General features: G+C 34.3%; 2 protein-coding genes across 3 annotated transcripts; one reads left to right on the top strand and one right to left on the bottom strand.

Moving 5' to 3' along the window:
- The first annotated feature begins 9,011 nt into the window (after positions 1–9,011).
- LOC136413576 (pancreatic triacylglycerol lipase-like) lies at positions 9,012–14,652 on the top strand. 2 transcript variants are annotated; one of them, XM_066397215.1, is made up of 7 exons: positions 9,012–9,479; positions 11,641–11,746; positions 11,999–12,198; positions 12,253–12,432; positions 12,743–12,991; positions 14,092–14,276; positions 14,357–14,652. In XM_066397215.1, the coding sequence occupies exons 1-7, from the start codon at positions 9,422–9,424 to the stop codon at positions 14,609–14,611; spliced, it is 1,233 nt and encodes a 410-aa protein (XP_066253312.1). In that variant the 5' UTR covers positions 9,012–9,421; the 3' UTR covers positions 14,612–14,652. The 2 variants fall into 2 exon arrangements, with proteins under 2 accessions (XP_066253312.1, XP_066253313.1); XM_066397216.1 differs by lacking the exon at positions 11,641–11,746 and having other exon boundaries at positions 14,357–14,611.
- On the bottom strand, positions 14,642–16,294 carry LOC136413577 (phospholipase A1-like). The gene is made up of 6 exons (XM_066397218.1): positions 15,945–16,294; positions 15,671–15,887; positions 15,465–15,614; positions 15,177–15,415; positions 14,935–15,125; positions 14,642–14,881 (listed from the first exon to the last, which is right to left on the bottom strand). Exons 1-6 carry the CDS (start codon positions 15,982–15,984, stop codon positions 14,642–14,644), a joined length of 1,077 nt encoding a protein of 358 aa, XP_066253315.1. The 5' UTR covers positions 15,985–16,294.
- Positions 16,295–16,601: the final 307 nt, after the last annotated feature.

The raw sequence follows: 16,601 nt of genomic DNA on the forward strand, positions 1-16,601 counted from the left end.
GACAATGCCGCATTGCACTCCAAAGACGTAAACTTGAAAAATATTAAAATCATATTTGTACCTCCTAACACCACATCAGTTTGTCAACCAATAGACCAGGACATAATTCAGAATTTTTATCGTGACTTTATTTTGAAACAGATTCTTTCAAAAATGGATACCATTTCATCGGCTTCAGATCTTTCAAAATCAATTAATGTTTTGAAAGCAATTTACTTCATTAAAAACGTCTAGGATAGAGTAACACCAAACACTATTCGAAATTGTTTTACAAAGGCAGGTTTTCGAAAATCAGAATATGATGTAGAGGATGACATGCCATTAGAGTTCTGGAAGAACGTAAAAGGCATTGAGTCATCAATAAAGGAAATGACTTCATTCGGTTAGACGAAACACTATCAACTGAAGAGCTACAACTAAACTACGACAAAGAAAAAAACGACGTGAAGGCTAGCGAAGAAACCCTAGTTCTGGAAGACAGTGACAATGAAGAAAAGAAGAAGAAAATTCAGGGGGGGATTTCCTTCCAGAATATGGAATCAAGCATGTTCCTCTTCTTCAGGACAGTCCTCCGAGATCGAAGTATCTTCGCTTCGCCGCTCTTCTTCCTGTGACTTCGCCTTCATGATATTTTCAAGCATCTCCATAATTTCGTTCCAGCTATTTTCATTCTGGAGTAATGTTTCTAAGACGTTTTCTTCTAAGATGTTTATCTTGGCATTGCATTTGGCTTCAGCAATTTCCCTATTCTTTTCGAAATTTAGACATACAAAAATCGTGTGTTCTGGGGTGTCCGTGCTGTTGCAGAACCAGCACTCATCATTTTCAGTCTTTTGCATTTTACACAGATAGCTCGAGAAAACTCCGTGTCAGCATAACGCCTGGGTCGTGAAAAAATTCATTATACCAAAACTTCTTATTACTTAATTTTTTACGTTCTTGATGAAATGCCTCTCGCAGCTACTAGAATTTTCTCATCTTTGTTGCCATTTCCTGTATATTGTATCTCTGATTGTTACTTTTTCAATTAGCCCATTTCTGTATAATTCTCCCTGTCCTCCATGACGAGGTCTATGGGTGCCAAACCGGCTATAGCTTATGTAGCTTTTAGAGATATTGCTCGATAGACCGAGATAATTCCTATCGAGAGTCTACGATTTATTTGCTCCAATTTTTTTAAATGGCATTTCACATTTTTAACTTCCTCCCAGAAAGAGGCTGTTTAAAACGATATGGATATTACTGTGCTTGTCAGTAATTTTCTTTTGCCCGACGAACAACCACCAATATTTGGCATTAGTCTCGATAATAAATTTAGCATCGACTTTGCCTTCTCACTAACTTTCTGTGTATGACTGCCCAAGCCCATCTTCCTGGATATGGTCACTCCCAGATATTTGACACATTCCTGGCTTCTTATTTCGTCCGTGCCCAGATTCCGGATTTTTATCTTGACCGCAAGCAGAACAAGTTCCGTTTTCTGTCTTGCCACCTTTAGACCCATTTTTTCTAAGTGGATCTCTTCTAATGGAATTTGATCCTTTTCTAAGCTGCCGCTTATTTTCCTCCACGTTTCTCTCTCATCTCTCGACATTTCTGCATCGCTTATCGTTTGTATAGCAATCGTCGAACAATTTTTTTCCTTCTGTGCCACTTCTTTTTTCTTGACTCAAAATATTCAGCAAGTCCCATATTTTTATTATATTTAATAAACCCGACTTCGATGTCAGAGCCGCAATTCCGTCCTTTATTTCCTTTTTTGTGTTTATATTTTGGGTTACGTGTTTTGCCACATTTTTAATAATTTTGTCTATGGACTTGATCAAGTTCCTGATCTTCCGTGCCTTTCCTCTCTCTATCCTATCAAGGTCCTCATCCGGAGATTCCTCTCTTTTTCTGGGCTTTATCAGCTTCTTCGTCTCGGCTAAAATCAATGTACCCGCACTTATACGATGAAATAGGTGAGATTACCTTCACGCCCATGTCTTTTTCATCTTCATCATCTTCCTTGTTCGATCAAGTCGGAGACAAACATCTTCAACGTCCTCCTTCTTTGGCTCTGTGTCGGTGGAGACCTTTTTTCTTCAGCCATATTTGCCTTTTAGAAACAAGGCCGCAACGCTAAAGTTCCCTATTAATATGCTGTAGGGTCCCTATTAATTTAGCCGCACGCACCTTCAATTGTTTGTTTTTATGTTTGCACTGTCCGCAATGTTTATTTTTATCCAACTTTGGGTTTCAGGTAGAATTTTTCCCCCAAATTCGTACAAAATTTGCAACAAAACTATGCATCGATTTGAAAGTTTTAACTATTACTAACTATACAGGGTGATTCACAACTTATCTATAAAATTTTAGGGATAAGTTTATCATGAAAACTAAGTCGATTTTGTAAGAAACATTTTTGGAAATTCCTTAAAAAATTTTCGAAAAAATTGTTAAAGTTTAACCATTGTATAACTAAACAACTGTAATGTTCCCGTTTTTTTGCAGAATCCCTTTTAGGTTCATCCACTTTATGTATAATTTACAGTTGGGTCTCCCACGTGTCAATGGTTGGGAGCTGAAGACATGGGTGATCCGACTTAAGGGTACTTTTGTTTCACCCGAAATAAAAGAAGCGAACTTACACGTGTAAGCAATTTTGGCATTACAAATTGTTACCCTTAAGTCGGATCACCCATGTCTTCAGCTCCCAACCATTGACACGTGGGAGACCTAACTATAAATTATACGTAAGGTTAATGAACCTAAAAGGGATTCTACAGAAAAACGTAAATATTACAGTCGTCCAGTTATACAATGGTTAAACTTTAATCATTTTTTCCGCGGAAATTATAAGGAGTTTCCAAAAATTTTTCTTACAAAATCGACTTAATTTTTCATTACACACCTACCCCTAAAATTTTATAGATAAGTTGAGAATCACCCTGCATTTACAGAAGTCCAGAAATCTCTTATTACACTAATTACTAATTCTAATCAGTCTTGTGATACTTACCTTTTAATTGTCCTAGACAGTCACTAAAACTATGACGTTATAATAGTCACTATAACCTCGTATGAGTTTTATAGGCTCGATTTAAGTCACTATTTTCACCAGTAAAACTGCCCCCTCTCCCCAAAATGGGGGTGAAATTCAAGAATTTCTTCTCAAAGGATAACTTAATTCTTGAATTGCTAAGTTCGCTAATTTATATCGCTTTGGATCGAAAGAAACCACTAAAATGGCAATTTCATTGGGAGTGCTCAGAAAACATGTCCGTCTCACACGACCGTTTGATCTGGACTCGATGCTTCGCAACCTATTTAGGCTAAAAGCCCATATAAAAAAAAAACTGTTTTTTGTAGGATTTCGAAGAAATTGTTGAGCTATGCTCAACATTCGTTGCCTGCGTTAGAGTAAAACTTTTTTAAGAATTTCGAAGGCATTTTATTAAGACTTTTTGAGTCCGTGTTAACAAAAGATGAACAAAATCGTCTTCCTCCACCTTGCCATATGTTGTGCAAAGTAACTTTCTTCGGCTTCCTATGGATGCCTTTTGCATCCCATGCTTTTCTTCCTAGGAGTTCGGAACGACCTCGTACCGAAGCGCAAACACAATGTGATGATAATGGTACTGTAATTAAAACTAACAAAGAGGTAGTGAAAAGTGAGCAACTGAGGCAATTAAAACAGTTAAATACGGATGCAGAAAGTATCCAATAATAATCATCAATCTATGAAACATGAATCCGAATTGTGTAATACGGGCTATACGGGCTGAGAGCACTAATACGATACGAAGCATCCGTGTAATAACAGAAAATGAATGAACTAACTTGAACTAACCTGAACTAACCTGATGTCATATACCTCCTTACGTACCTTAGATTACGCCTGTGTATTTATTCCCTTATATTTGATTTCTTATGAAAAACTGATGATAATGTTACAACGCGATTATTGTACTAGTTTACTTAAGAAACATCATTTCTTTGTCTGATATGACAGAAACATTAAAATGTAGTCAACTTAAACCTTCGGTTTAAGTTCTGTTTAAACTGCTAACTACCCTTAATGATGCTGCTGTAGTATAAGTAATCAAGACCCTTCCATTAAGATGACATTCATAAAGATACATTCGTAATTCAACATTCGTTTTTTGACATTCTTATTTAGTCTATAAAATCATTAATTATTGTTATTAAAATTCTTGTGTTCTAAATTTTGTATTGTTTTTTTGTCATTGGAAATATTAGTGAAGTAAAAAATCATTAGTGAGTTAGTGAGTCGTCTCAATCCTGACAAATCCATAACGTGGTGTCGCCCACGTATAAAATACCGACTGGTGTCACAACACCGACAAATTTGTATACAATTTAAATGACAGATATAAAAATGGTGATTTAGCCAAAAAACAAGCTGAGGAAATGACTAAAAATTTTAAAATCAAGCCACAAATGTGTTTGTATGTAACTAAACATCAAATATGCATGTGAGCTTTCATAAAGAAAGTAATACGGGGTTGCTTATCAATTCATTTAATGTAAATGCAAAAAAAAACATGTCTCATAGTGTTGTAACTTATCCTTGAGCATATGCGGAATATACAGACACTTGCTGGTGTCCCATTATAAGTTAGAAATTGACTAAACTTGTACTAGTCAAAATAGATAATTTGTGGGAAAAGATAAAGGTCTCTTTATCATCTTGTCTAAAAACATATGGAGGTGCGAAGAGGATGATTAAGGGATGTAAGCGTGGAAAAAATGTGGAAAGTATGGTGTCAGTCTTTTGGAAGAAAAACAGATGCACACGTGGTGACTCCCACGCATCGTATGGGGAATTCATTCGATTCCCGATTCTAGCGAAATAAAGAAATGTTACCTAAACTTGTGTTTTGCTTCTCTACAAAAGAGTAATCCTTCTGACATGCACGATAAAAGGGAGAAAAAATTGTTTTTAATGTTTTGCACATAACATTAAACATTTGCTTATTATAATTATAAAAGTATGTGTTTCTAGGAAGAATGCCAATAAAATAATAATAAATGTTCAAATATATTTGTAATGAATTAATAACTTCATTAAAAATACTCTTGTATTCATCCGTCTAACTTTTTACTTATATTTTCAATATGGTCGCGCAATTTTATGGCAAAAATATATACTACATAAGAATAATTGCCCTACATTACAGTTTCCTGCATCAATCAATAATGAAATTTTGGCCAACGCTACACGTGCTTATTTTGACATTTCACATTGGACAATAGACATTTATTTGGATCACGAACACTACCGGAAGTGACTAGATATTGTTTATAACCGTTGTGAAGAAAACTACGTATAACAAACACGTTTTGAAGACACAATAATCTTTTTATTTTCAGTCAAAAACATTCTTGAAGAGTGAAGAAACTTCCAACTGTCGAAATTACAAAAAAAATTAAAGAAGTCTCACCTTTGCAAATTAGTACTATCCAATGGAGTAACTATAATAAATGCCAATTTAACATTTATAACAACGGAAGGAGAACGAAGAATTGTAATTTGTAGTATTGATAAATTGATGGCTTGTACATTGTTGTTTGATAACATAAATGGATTTACTCCTAACTATAGAGAGGGTACCATTAGATTAACGCATGGGGACCAGCAATATGCTGTTCTAACTTTCTCAACAGAATTAGAATATACAACCGCATTAAACCAAATGAGGATTTTTTTAAGGTAATTAAATGTTGCAACGTGATTTTATGTACAGTGCATCTAAAAAGTCTCTTCTGACTTTGTGTAAGAAAAGTCCACACTAATTATTTAATTTTGCTTCAGAGAAATAGAAAATATCCCTACCCCACCTTCCACTAGTGATGAAAGCCCCAACACGAGTGGCAGCTCAGATGAATAAGTGTAGTAAAAGATTTACATATAAAATATTATTTTGAACTACCTATTTTTTTTTCATTTTTTACAGACCTGAATTACAAAATTATAACGTAAACCCTCAGATTTCCAAAAAAATCCGGCACAAGTGCAAATTTTAAATCAACAAAAGTGTTTTCACTTTCATTAGATGTAGGACTCAGAGAGACCTATTAGGGCGCCTTGCGCCCATATGTTGTCTAAAAACAGAGACACTCAGTCACTGCTATTACTCATTTTGGTGTGTTACCTACAAATGCAAAAACTATAATGAAGGAATACGTAACACGTTTAATGCAATCAACTCATATATAAACATAAAAACCGGACAATACCGAGACAGCTAAAGGGGACATTTTTTTTTCTTTCCCTTCCATTTAAATTAATAATTGTGTGAATGCTGATCAAAGTCCTTGCCGGTGGACAGCATTTTGTGGCACCAATTTAAAAAGAATGCAAATGATGGTGCACGAAGCAAAACTGTTCCGGCACCCAAAGTCAAATCGAGTTTGCAAAATGAAATTTGTTTTTAACTCTTTGATTTCAATAGCGAATTACACAACGAATGTTTCCCAACCTATTAAGGTTAAAAGCACATGTAAAAAAACCGCTTTTCGTAGGATTTCGAAGAAATCGTTGAGCTATACTTAACATTCAGTTGCCTACGTTAGAGTAAAACGTTTTTATGGATATCGAAAGCATCCTATTAAGACTCTTCGAGACCGTATAACAAAAGATGCATCAAATAGTCTTCCTCCAACTTGTCATATGTTGTACAAAATAACTTATTTTGGGGAAATAAAATAAACGTTTGAGAAAATTTTTTTAATTTTCCCCAGGTTGGTGCCTGGGGATTTGAGAAGGTTTTTGATGCCTTTGTTTAAAAGTTTTCCAATGGTTTTATGTGGAATGAAAAAATTAGTGCAGTGGGTTTTTGGTGGTGATTAGGAGCTAGGTAGGTACCTGCGGATTTAGAAAATTTGGGTTGGGAATAGGTGCCAAATGTGGTATTTTGGGGTGTGGGCTATAACAGCCCTCTTATTAGTGATATGATAAAACGGTAAGGTATTGAATGCTGCAGTTAGGCATAGATAAATGTGAAATTTTTATATGTAATCATAAATTTCTTAAAAAAAAACAATAATAAATATAAATTCCACAATTTGCTACACCTAATTGCAACATTCACTACCTTGCCGTTTCATCACATTCTTAGATCAATCGGGGCGAACATGATTAAGTATTTTTGCAAATATCTCTTGAAGTACTATTCCTAATAAAAAAAACTAAAGTGGCAATAAAGGTAATAAAAAACATAAGGAATTAAATGAAGTTAATGGATAAAATCTGAAAATGTCATAAAAAAAGTTCCGATATAAAATATTGAGAGCGACCATGAGAAAAGTAACGCCCTGTGGAGTATCTTAAATTATTATTATTTCAGTTCGTTCGTAATGCTAAATTGATTGTTATTACCAATTTTTAGTTAATTATCTTTATAACTAACAGAGAAATTAATGAAAATTGAAAAATAAAATGAAATTTAACACCATGTAATTAAAAATGGAAGCAATTTAAGACATGCCTTTATATGAAGTTTTTATCTTAAAATAAGCTCACGATTCACCCATTTCATTTTTTACCAACAACTAAGAAACATCTTGTATAGAAATGTTAGTGAAAGGAACGGAGATGGTAAAAATAAGTATGCAGGCGTAAGGGAGAGCGCTTCTGCTAAAACTTCATGTGAAGCAACTTTATGGTCAAGAGTAACCATCTATAGAGCAGTATCTACTATTCCCTCAATAGTACCTTCTAGAGAAAGGTGAAAACTCTATCATAAAGTAACGAGAAAAACGGGTCTTGTGTACTTACCAATATTGCATCGAGTAATGACGCATAAAATGAAGAAACCGACATTTCTGAATGCCATTGCGTAACAAATTCGAAATTAAAAGAGTTAACTGAATGTCTGAATCTTCTGCATTCTGCTATACTAAAACAACAAGAAACTAGTGAACTTGGAAACCCAATTTATGAAATGATATGATTTGGCCTCAATTATGTAATTTCGGTACTTACAACTAAATTGATGACAAATTGGTAGCGGTCAGTGTTTTCCTGATTATTTAGTTTCCTTTTGTTAAAGTCATTAACATAAACTGTGTCCTTAAGAAAATCTTGACCAGTGTAATTCAACTGTTGTATACCTAGAAGAAAATCAAAATTAATTTTGATTTTTACGTGCTGCGTAAAAGAAGTGTTCTTAATTAAATATATCCCATTAATTTCACACTTGACCAAATTTTTTATACTTAGTTTTCTCTTTAGGATTGAATTTCGTGGTTGTCGGATAAGTGAAACCACTGAAATGCGTTTAAAATCATTTTCAAAAAAGCTTCTGCGATTATTCGTAAATTCTCAATCAAAATCCTTTTGTTATGAAATGATTGATTATTAGCGGCAATTACTACATTTTCTCTTTGCGGCTTGATCATAAGACCAAGGTTGACTTCCTCTTTAGACACTGTTTAGATTGATTTAAGGGAAATGAAACGAAGCATTCAAACACGTGCCTCTCTAGTTCTATCGAATCGTGAAAATTCCATTATTATTAACAAACAAGAGGCAGTCGCTTGCATGAAAGTCGGCTTTTTTGTCGATACTTTTCTTATTGCTATTGACTTTCGTTTTCCTATAATCCTGACACCGCAAATTTCTGTTAAAAATTCCATTATTGCTACCTGTCCCATTAGAATAGTTTTTGGAGGACTAGATTTCAGTTATATAGGAGGTAATTTTATTGCAAAATCATACTCTTAATTTGCCATATCTAGAAAAGAAATCTAATTAAATTGCGGGCACTTAACGAGAACCAAACAATTATTACATGAAAGGCATTACCAAACGACTTTGTTCCAATCCCAAGAACAGTCAGTGTGTCACATCCGCTCTGTTTCCTTTCCTTAAACAGTTTAATCAGTTTTTCCTTTTTCTGTATCTTTTCATTAACAAGAAAGTATTCGAATTGGTAACATTAAGATCCGCTCCTTTCTTATTCCCCCGGTAATTTCTTCAGACCGAATAGAGAAACCGCAAACTTTTCTGAAAGCAAATGAAGCGGTACCATTAGTTTGCTAGCAAATCATCGAAAATTTAACTTTTGATCTGCTGCTATTGTAGTGGTACTGTGGCGTTGATTAGGGTTCTTTCCGTGGATACTTTCGGTCAAGTTCAAGTGCAAAGAAATATCTAGGATGTGTCTAAGCGATGATCTCATAAATAACTGTCAGGCCCAATTCTATACAGAAGGACTTTTTTAGCATACAAATTTAAAAAGTGCAGTTTGTTAGTGTGACCAGAATAATTAAAAATTGGCGGCAGGGCGAATAAGTTACATATTTAGTGATATATTTAAGTGACTCAGTATCAGAAAAGCCATGGAAGACACCTATGGATGGAAAAAGTTGTGTTGGATCAGGCTGAGGTGAAGATAATGTGGGTGGTTTACGTATGTGTGAAATGGAAGGACAAATTTTTGTTTTAGTGTTTTTAAGTACCCTAATGAAATGTAAGTATGCGTATTTTGTTTGTAGAAATACTTTCTGTACAAAATGAAAAACTAGACTCTACGGTAAAGGATTGTTCTTTGCGTCATTGGTACGAAATTTGGCAGAACTCTATTGCATAACGAAATACGTTTTGAATTTCGAATTCGATGAATTAGCTTGTCTAGTAATGTGAAAAATATCAATTTTTATGCGGTTTTCATTATGAAATATACGAAATAGACACCATGTCTTTCTACATGCTATACGAATTAGTTCATAATGCACAAGAACTTATGCATCGAAAAACTTGCAAAATCAGTTGAAAACGGATAGTTTTTTAAATCTTAATATTCTCTCAAATTTTTCACTAGAATATTTCATTCAAAATATTGGTTCTCTTTTTGGTTTATTCGCAATAATTCAAAGTTATTTCCAAAGTTTCCCCAGTAATATCGAAATCGATCCTGGAGAAATAACATTAATCGTCAAAGAATACCTCCCATTAAGATAGTCACGATGTCGTTTGATCTAAATTGAAAACCTAACTAAATGAACATATAAGTACATAAGTTATAACCCTCTAATGCCAATCAGTTGTGCAAAATACCTTTACCTCCACCCCCTAGACCAAAAAAACCCTTAACCCGCCACCTTCTAAATTATAATTTTTAACATAAAAACTAGTTTTTCAAAAAATCTTAAAAAAATCATACATATATAATATATATATCTAATCACACGTATAGAAAACCCTCGCGTATTCGCCACATTTTTTTCGTTTTTTTTTCCTGCTAATTTAACCTAAAAACGATTTTTAAAATTTTAAAATGGAATCACTTTTTTTCAGAACGGGCTGCAGGTTTGGCATTTTCTTCTAATGATGGACATTTTTATGGCAAATCTAAGTGTATATAAAATATATCACTTTCTAGGGTATGACAAATTGAAAAATGCAAAAAACTCAATTTTTTAGCATTTTTTTCAATATCAAATTAAGCATTTCCGCTTTTTTGGGCATTTAATGCATTTTTTTTATATATCTATTTATGAATAGAATATTTTTTCAATTCTATACATATAGAAAATGCCAAAAAAATGATTTTTTTGTATTTTTCAATTTGGCGCTGCCTAAAGTGACACATCTTATATATATGTATAGATATATAATTCTGGGGATTATTCTTTTGCAAATTTTGCCAAAAGTTATTGAAAAGGTGCAAGTTTCCAGGGTTTCTTTAGGAATTCGAAATCCCTCCTCACATTTCTTAATTTACAAATTTAATTTCAAGGTGTTTGTACTTATGTGTTTCATCAGACATACGTGTGTATAGAATAGATACACACACATCATGCGAGCATGTTTGAAAAAAAACTTGCGTGTGTACTCTGAAAAGCAAAAATTTTCGGGCAGTTCAAGATGGAAAACTATCTTTTCTATAAAAATTTAGTCTGTAATGCCTAATGACAATTTATCTTACCAGCAAAACGAATAAGATTGACGATAAACCCATCACCGTAGAAGAACCCAAAATACCCATTGGAAACTCATTATCGACACTTTACACTTTCATTAATTAGGATGCAAATAATAGCGAATAATTCCTAGGAAGGTTATTACGCTTATTAAACAAAAACACGATTGCATAAAACTATTTCGACATTTTCATAAGTATCAATTAACTAATGTAGGTTTGAAATTTAATTAACTACAACTTAGTTATGATATGTTCAGCTATAATTATTATTGCGAAAGAATAATCTAGTTTACTATATATTTAATACATTGTTAAGTATCGAGATGAATGATACAAAATTTAAAAGTAATTAACCGGTGGAGGAAACTTCTATACAGAAAGAAACTGATTTGAAAATACTAGGACCTACTTATGGATAGTATCCATCATACTATGGATTGGGCAATCGCCCCATGAGAAATGTGTTCTACCTCATTTGCGTCAAATTTAGTATTTCATAGTCCAGTGCCCATTTTTGTGTCTGCAAAGCTGAAAAAATACACATCAATAATGTAGTGATTATGTACACATTATAGATTCACATTCAATAATTTAACGGGAAATTTGACTTAAGTTGATATTTTACTGCACAGAAACCCTTCTTGAAGTACAATTATACCATCCTTCCTGGCCTGGTATCATTGTACCATGCCTTATTTTATTCCAGATGTGTACTCTCAAGCTCCCCCAGGTCCCATTGTATATCAACACCAACTTCCCAACAGACTCCAACGAACCATATCGTTCGGAGCATGCCGAATTGTAATCAATCCGTAAGTAACGCTCTCATGGAGTATCCGAAATTATACCAATTATTCCTAAAATTTCGTATGAACTTCAACAACTGGCAACAGCGCGTTGTTCTATTGTTTGGGAATTACAAATCAATTACCGTCACGGAATACTGCCATGTTGTCAGATTGTGTTACGTTCTAATTCATTGTTCAACATTTTAAATTGTGGAAATTTTTTTTTTTTAATACATTTTTGGTCCAACTTGAAACACCTCATACATATTTGCTCAGACAATGTCCAGATCCAGACGTGACCTTCTGGATGTATACCATGACCCACCCAGAGAACCCCGAACAAATCTTCGCTGCCACCCATGTGAGAGGTACCAATTTAGACCGGACCACTTTCAATGCCAGCAAGCCCACCAAAGTGATTGTTCATGGATACAATTCTAATATGTTCCTGACAGCTCTTGCAGCTCTTAGAAAAGGTGCAATCTTCAATAACATCTAGTTACTAAAATTTCAGACTTTGAATTTTATAGAATATCTGAAAACTAATGATTGCAACGTGTTTTTCGTGGACTGGAGCCCTTTGAACCAATCGCCATGTTATCCAGGAGCTGTCTGGAATGCCCGCCATGTGGGGGTGTGCACCGCCCAGCTCATTGAGAGGATTAAAGATATGGGTGCTACAGATATACATATTATTGGATTTAGTTTAGGTAAAATACATTTTACTTGTGAGAGATAAGAATTTTTGTCCTGTCTTGCTGCAGTCATTTAGTGACAAAATATTGGATTTAGGAGGAACGAAACAGAATCAGACTTCGTTAAATGCGGATGCTTCGACTTATTAGTATCAAATATAGTATCAGTCCTATAATATGTCATCCTCAGAGCAAAAACACCCCTGGGATTAGTTCGGGGATTATTTGAATTTTTTCACCTGAGGAAGAACGTAACATAGATCGAAACGTCGGTATTTACGGCCTCTAGAAAAAATACACATATTTATTTTTGTTGTCATTTTAGGCGCCCATATCACAAACTACCTCTCCCTAGCCTTACGCCCTTACAGGCTGCCAAGGATCACAGGCTTGGATCCGGCATTGCCTGGATATATCAAAGCTGGTAATGACGATAAGCTGGATAAAACTGACGCAGAATTTGTGGATGTTTACCACACTAGTGCTTTCATGCAGGGGAAAGCTGAGGAAAGCGGACATGTGGATTTTTACTTTAATGGTGGCTCCATCCAGCCTGGATGTTGGGAAACTGAAAGTAAATAAATTATTGACTTTTATTATATTATCGAGGGAGGTTACTAAAAAAATCCTTTCAGTACACGGTGAAATACCGTGCGGCTCTCTAAATTCATCTCCCTCTTGTTAACTTTTTAACAAATTATTATTTTTTTAAAACTTAAAATCGGCATTAAATATGCAGCAAAAAATGCTATCTTTTGACGTTTTTTTATTTTTTTAAACGTTGCTTACGCCACAGATAGCGCAAAATGGACGATTTTTTTAAATTGAAACATGGGGCAAGTGACACCTCTAATTAAAAGTATTTCAAAACCACATTTCAATGCTCATCTTCATAGTTCAAGCTCGAGTTGCTGTATTGCAATTCAAAATCTATCGATTAGTTTTTGGGAAAAACAGCTATAAATTTTGTAAAATATGCAATACCAACTCATTTAAATAGTGCATAAACAATGAAAAACTTGTTTGTTAATAGAAAATTGGTTTGTTCCCGATTTTGTGCTCACAGTTTTTGATTAAAAAAGAAGAATAAATAAATAAAAATAACAAAAGATTGTTTGTGAGCACAAAACCGAATACAAACCAATTTCTCATGAATAAACAAGTTTTTTTTATTGTTCACGCATTATTTAATTGAGTTTGTTTTGCCTTTTTTTACCAAATTTATTGCTGTTTTTCTCAAAAACTAATCGATAGATTTTGAATTGCAATACAGCATTGAAATGTGATTTTGAAACACTTTTAATTTGAGATATCACTTGGTCCATTGATCACTTGATCCATGTTTCAGTTTTAAAAAATCGACTATTTTTTGCTACCGATTATGTAACAATTAAAAAAATAAATAAACGTCAAAAGATAGCATTTTGTGCTGCCTATTTTATACTAATTTTGAGTTAAAAAAAATAATGATTCGTTAAAAAGTTTTGGAGAGAAGGGAGAGGGGATATATTCTAGAGCCCTATGTTATAAACGTAAGGCGTTGATTAAGTCATTTGCTATTTAGCATGAAACAACTGAGTGGTAACCAGACATTAGATGAATTTATTTAAGACATATCTCTGACCTACTCGACCTTTTTTTAATGATCATCCTTTAAATAACTGTAATTTTTAGATTTTTTCTCTTGCAATCATCACAGAGCTCCATTATATTATGCGGAATCCATCAATTCACGTGTGGGGTTTTGGGGATGGAAATGTGAAAATTTTGTGCAGTACCTTTTAGGGGGCTGTCCTCCTAATGAAGTGCAGATCCCACTGGGGGAGAGAGTGAGCAGATATGTATTCGGAACTTATATGGTAAGTGCATTTTAGGCTTTTTAAGGAAACCAAAGTAAAAGTTAACTGCACATTAACTTCAACCTTAAACCTTCAAACAGGTCATAACCGCTTCCGCTTCTCCATTCGCAATTGGGCCTTACAATGTGAGTTCCAAATTATTAAAGCCAGTGAAAACCATCACCGAAATACCTCCTGATGCCTTTAAATTGGCCTTTCCCATACCGGAAAAGCCAAAACTCTATATTTATGACGAGGATGATTTGTTTAAAGACGTTCTCAAAGAAAAATTCCCCAATGATCCTAGAGTACAAGCGCAGATTTTGGGGAATGATTTTGATTTGGATGGAGGCTGATGAAAAAATAAACAATTTTCAATACACAAATCATATTTTATTCCTGTCCTCCACATTGAGGATTAAATTTTCCGCTAATACTCGACTATAATAGATGCCTTTAGCAGTAGTAGGGGTGGGATCTCCTATGGGGATGGGATCTCCGGCACAAAATCCGAAATTCTCAATATCTTTAAGGCTGGCGCACTTTGTAGCCATGTATAAGTCTTCGTTTATTAGAGAACTGGCGAAGATTTTCCAGGATCTTCCATGACTGCAAGCCTCTATAAACTATAAAAGTTGCCGTTATGAGTTGTTTGCCCAGTGCAGAAAATGATTTTGACCTGTAAAACTGAACACCCAGGCTGAGGGGGACCACCTCCGTTAGGGTAAAAATCTGCATGTCCTAGGGGGGATTTAAATCCTAAATAACCAGCACACGTATGGATTATATCCACAAAACTAGCATCATTGCTGTTTAGTGTCCCTGAAGAGAGCAACCCGATGTCGAAACCTGGCAAAGCTGGATCTAGCCCTAAAATCGGCTATTGTCAATAATTTTTAGCATTGGAGCAATTTTTAATACCAGTTATTCTTCCAATTTTTCCTTTTTTTACTTCTCTTCCAGCAAAGCCTGATACGTGGGCACCTAAACTATGACCGACCAAATGCAAATCTTCAGGTTTTACCCCTATTTCGTCTACCAGATAGTTAAGGTAGCTGCCATAATACTGTCCCACTTGCGGGGTTGAAGTCATGGGTAACGGGTAAAAGGGATTGCCGGAAATTGCGCTCCAGTCCATGACCAAGATGTTGGCATCATATCTGCAGTAATTTATGAACATGGCCTTTTTTTGGTTTAATCATTTGCTACCTATGCAAAAATCCATTTCTAATTAAAACACAGGAGTCCTTGCGTCCACCAGACATCCACCCATGAGTAATGATTTTTGTGGGTTTGGAAGTATTTACATATTTAGAGAGGCTTGGTTTTGAGTCTATAGACACTCCGTCTGGAAAGTCTCTATAAAAATGTATGTAGACGGACTGTTTGAAAGTCTTGTAGATGAAAAGATTTACCGAGAGAAAAACTCAAATTGAATATTTTTTTCAAGTTGGGTCTGATCTGGCAAGGGAAATATCCTGCTATCGTTGTTTAATTTGAAATAACCGATGATCGGGTTATTTTCATCATCTGGAAAGAAGATAAAATCCGTTCCAAATCCAGGGTACAATTCTTGGAGATCTTCTCTTGAATATATATCAGCTTTTGGTTGAGCAGTTATAATAATTGTTCCTGCAGTAATAAAAAAATCAAAAAATGGTTTCTTTGTAAAATAAAATTAACTTTTACCTAAGATTAAGCTCAAAACTGCACTTTTCACCCTCGCCATCGCCACTACTCGTCACTTAAAAATATAAAAGTGATTTCCCAACTATCTTGTTCTCAATGGCTTTAATGGGACCTTGTATAAACTTTTATACTAAATACATTAACTGCGATAAACCCACTATCATACCCCTCAAAAAATGCTAATCGCTCAGGTGTTACATATTTTATGCGAAATTAAATATTCACACTGCTAAAATGGTATATACTCTTCCGTATCTCGGTACATATTTTAATATTAAACTACGGTAGAAGATTTTTTTTCGAAAAATCACGTTTGGGTAACCTGATCCAGATACATATCTAAGTTTGCGTATATATGGGGAATTTTCTTCTGGGGATTTAGTACACAGATTATGTATTATAAAAGAATTATTCATATAAAACGGTTTTTAAATTTTAAATCAATATTATCATTAATTTCTCGATCTTCACGTTGGGCTAAGAATTTAAAGTCAAGTTTTGCACTAGCTTAAGATTATTTCCCCTTAATTTTTACCTTATCTTTAGCAATAAAATTTTTAATTAAATTGAGCATTTTATTTATCGCTAGTTCTCCAAAAAGCGCATACTTAATGACGCCACGCCAAGAGAACTAACCGAATTTCGATATGATTGGTT

Source organism: Euwallacea similis, chromosome 14 (genome assembly GCF_039881205.1).
Source record: "Euwallacea similis isolate ESF13 chromosome 14, ESF131.1, whole genome shotgun sequence".
NCBI lineage: Eukaryota > Metazoa > Arthropoda > Insecta > Coleoptera > Curculionidae > Euwallacea > Euwallacea similis.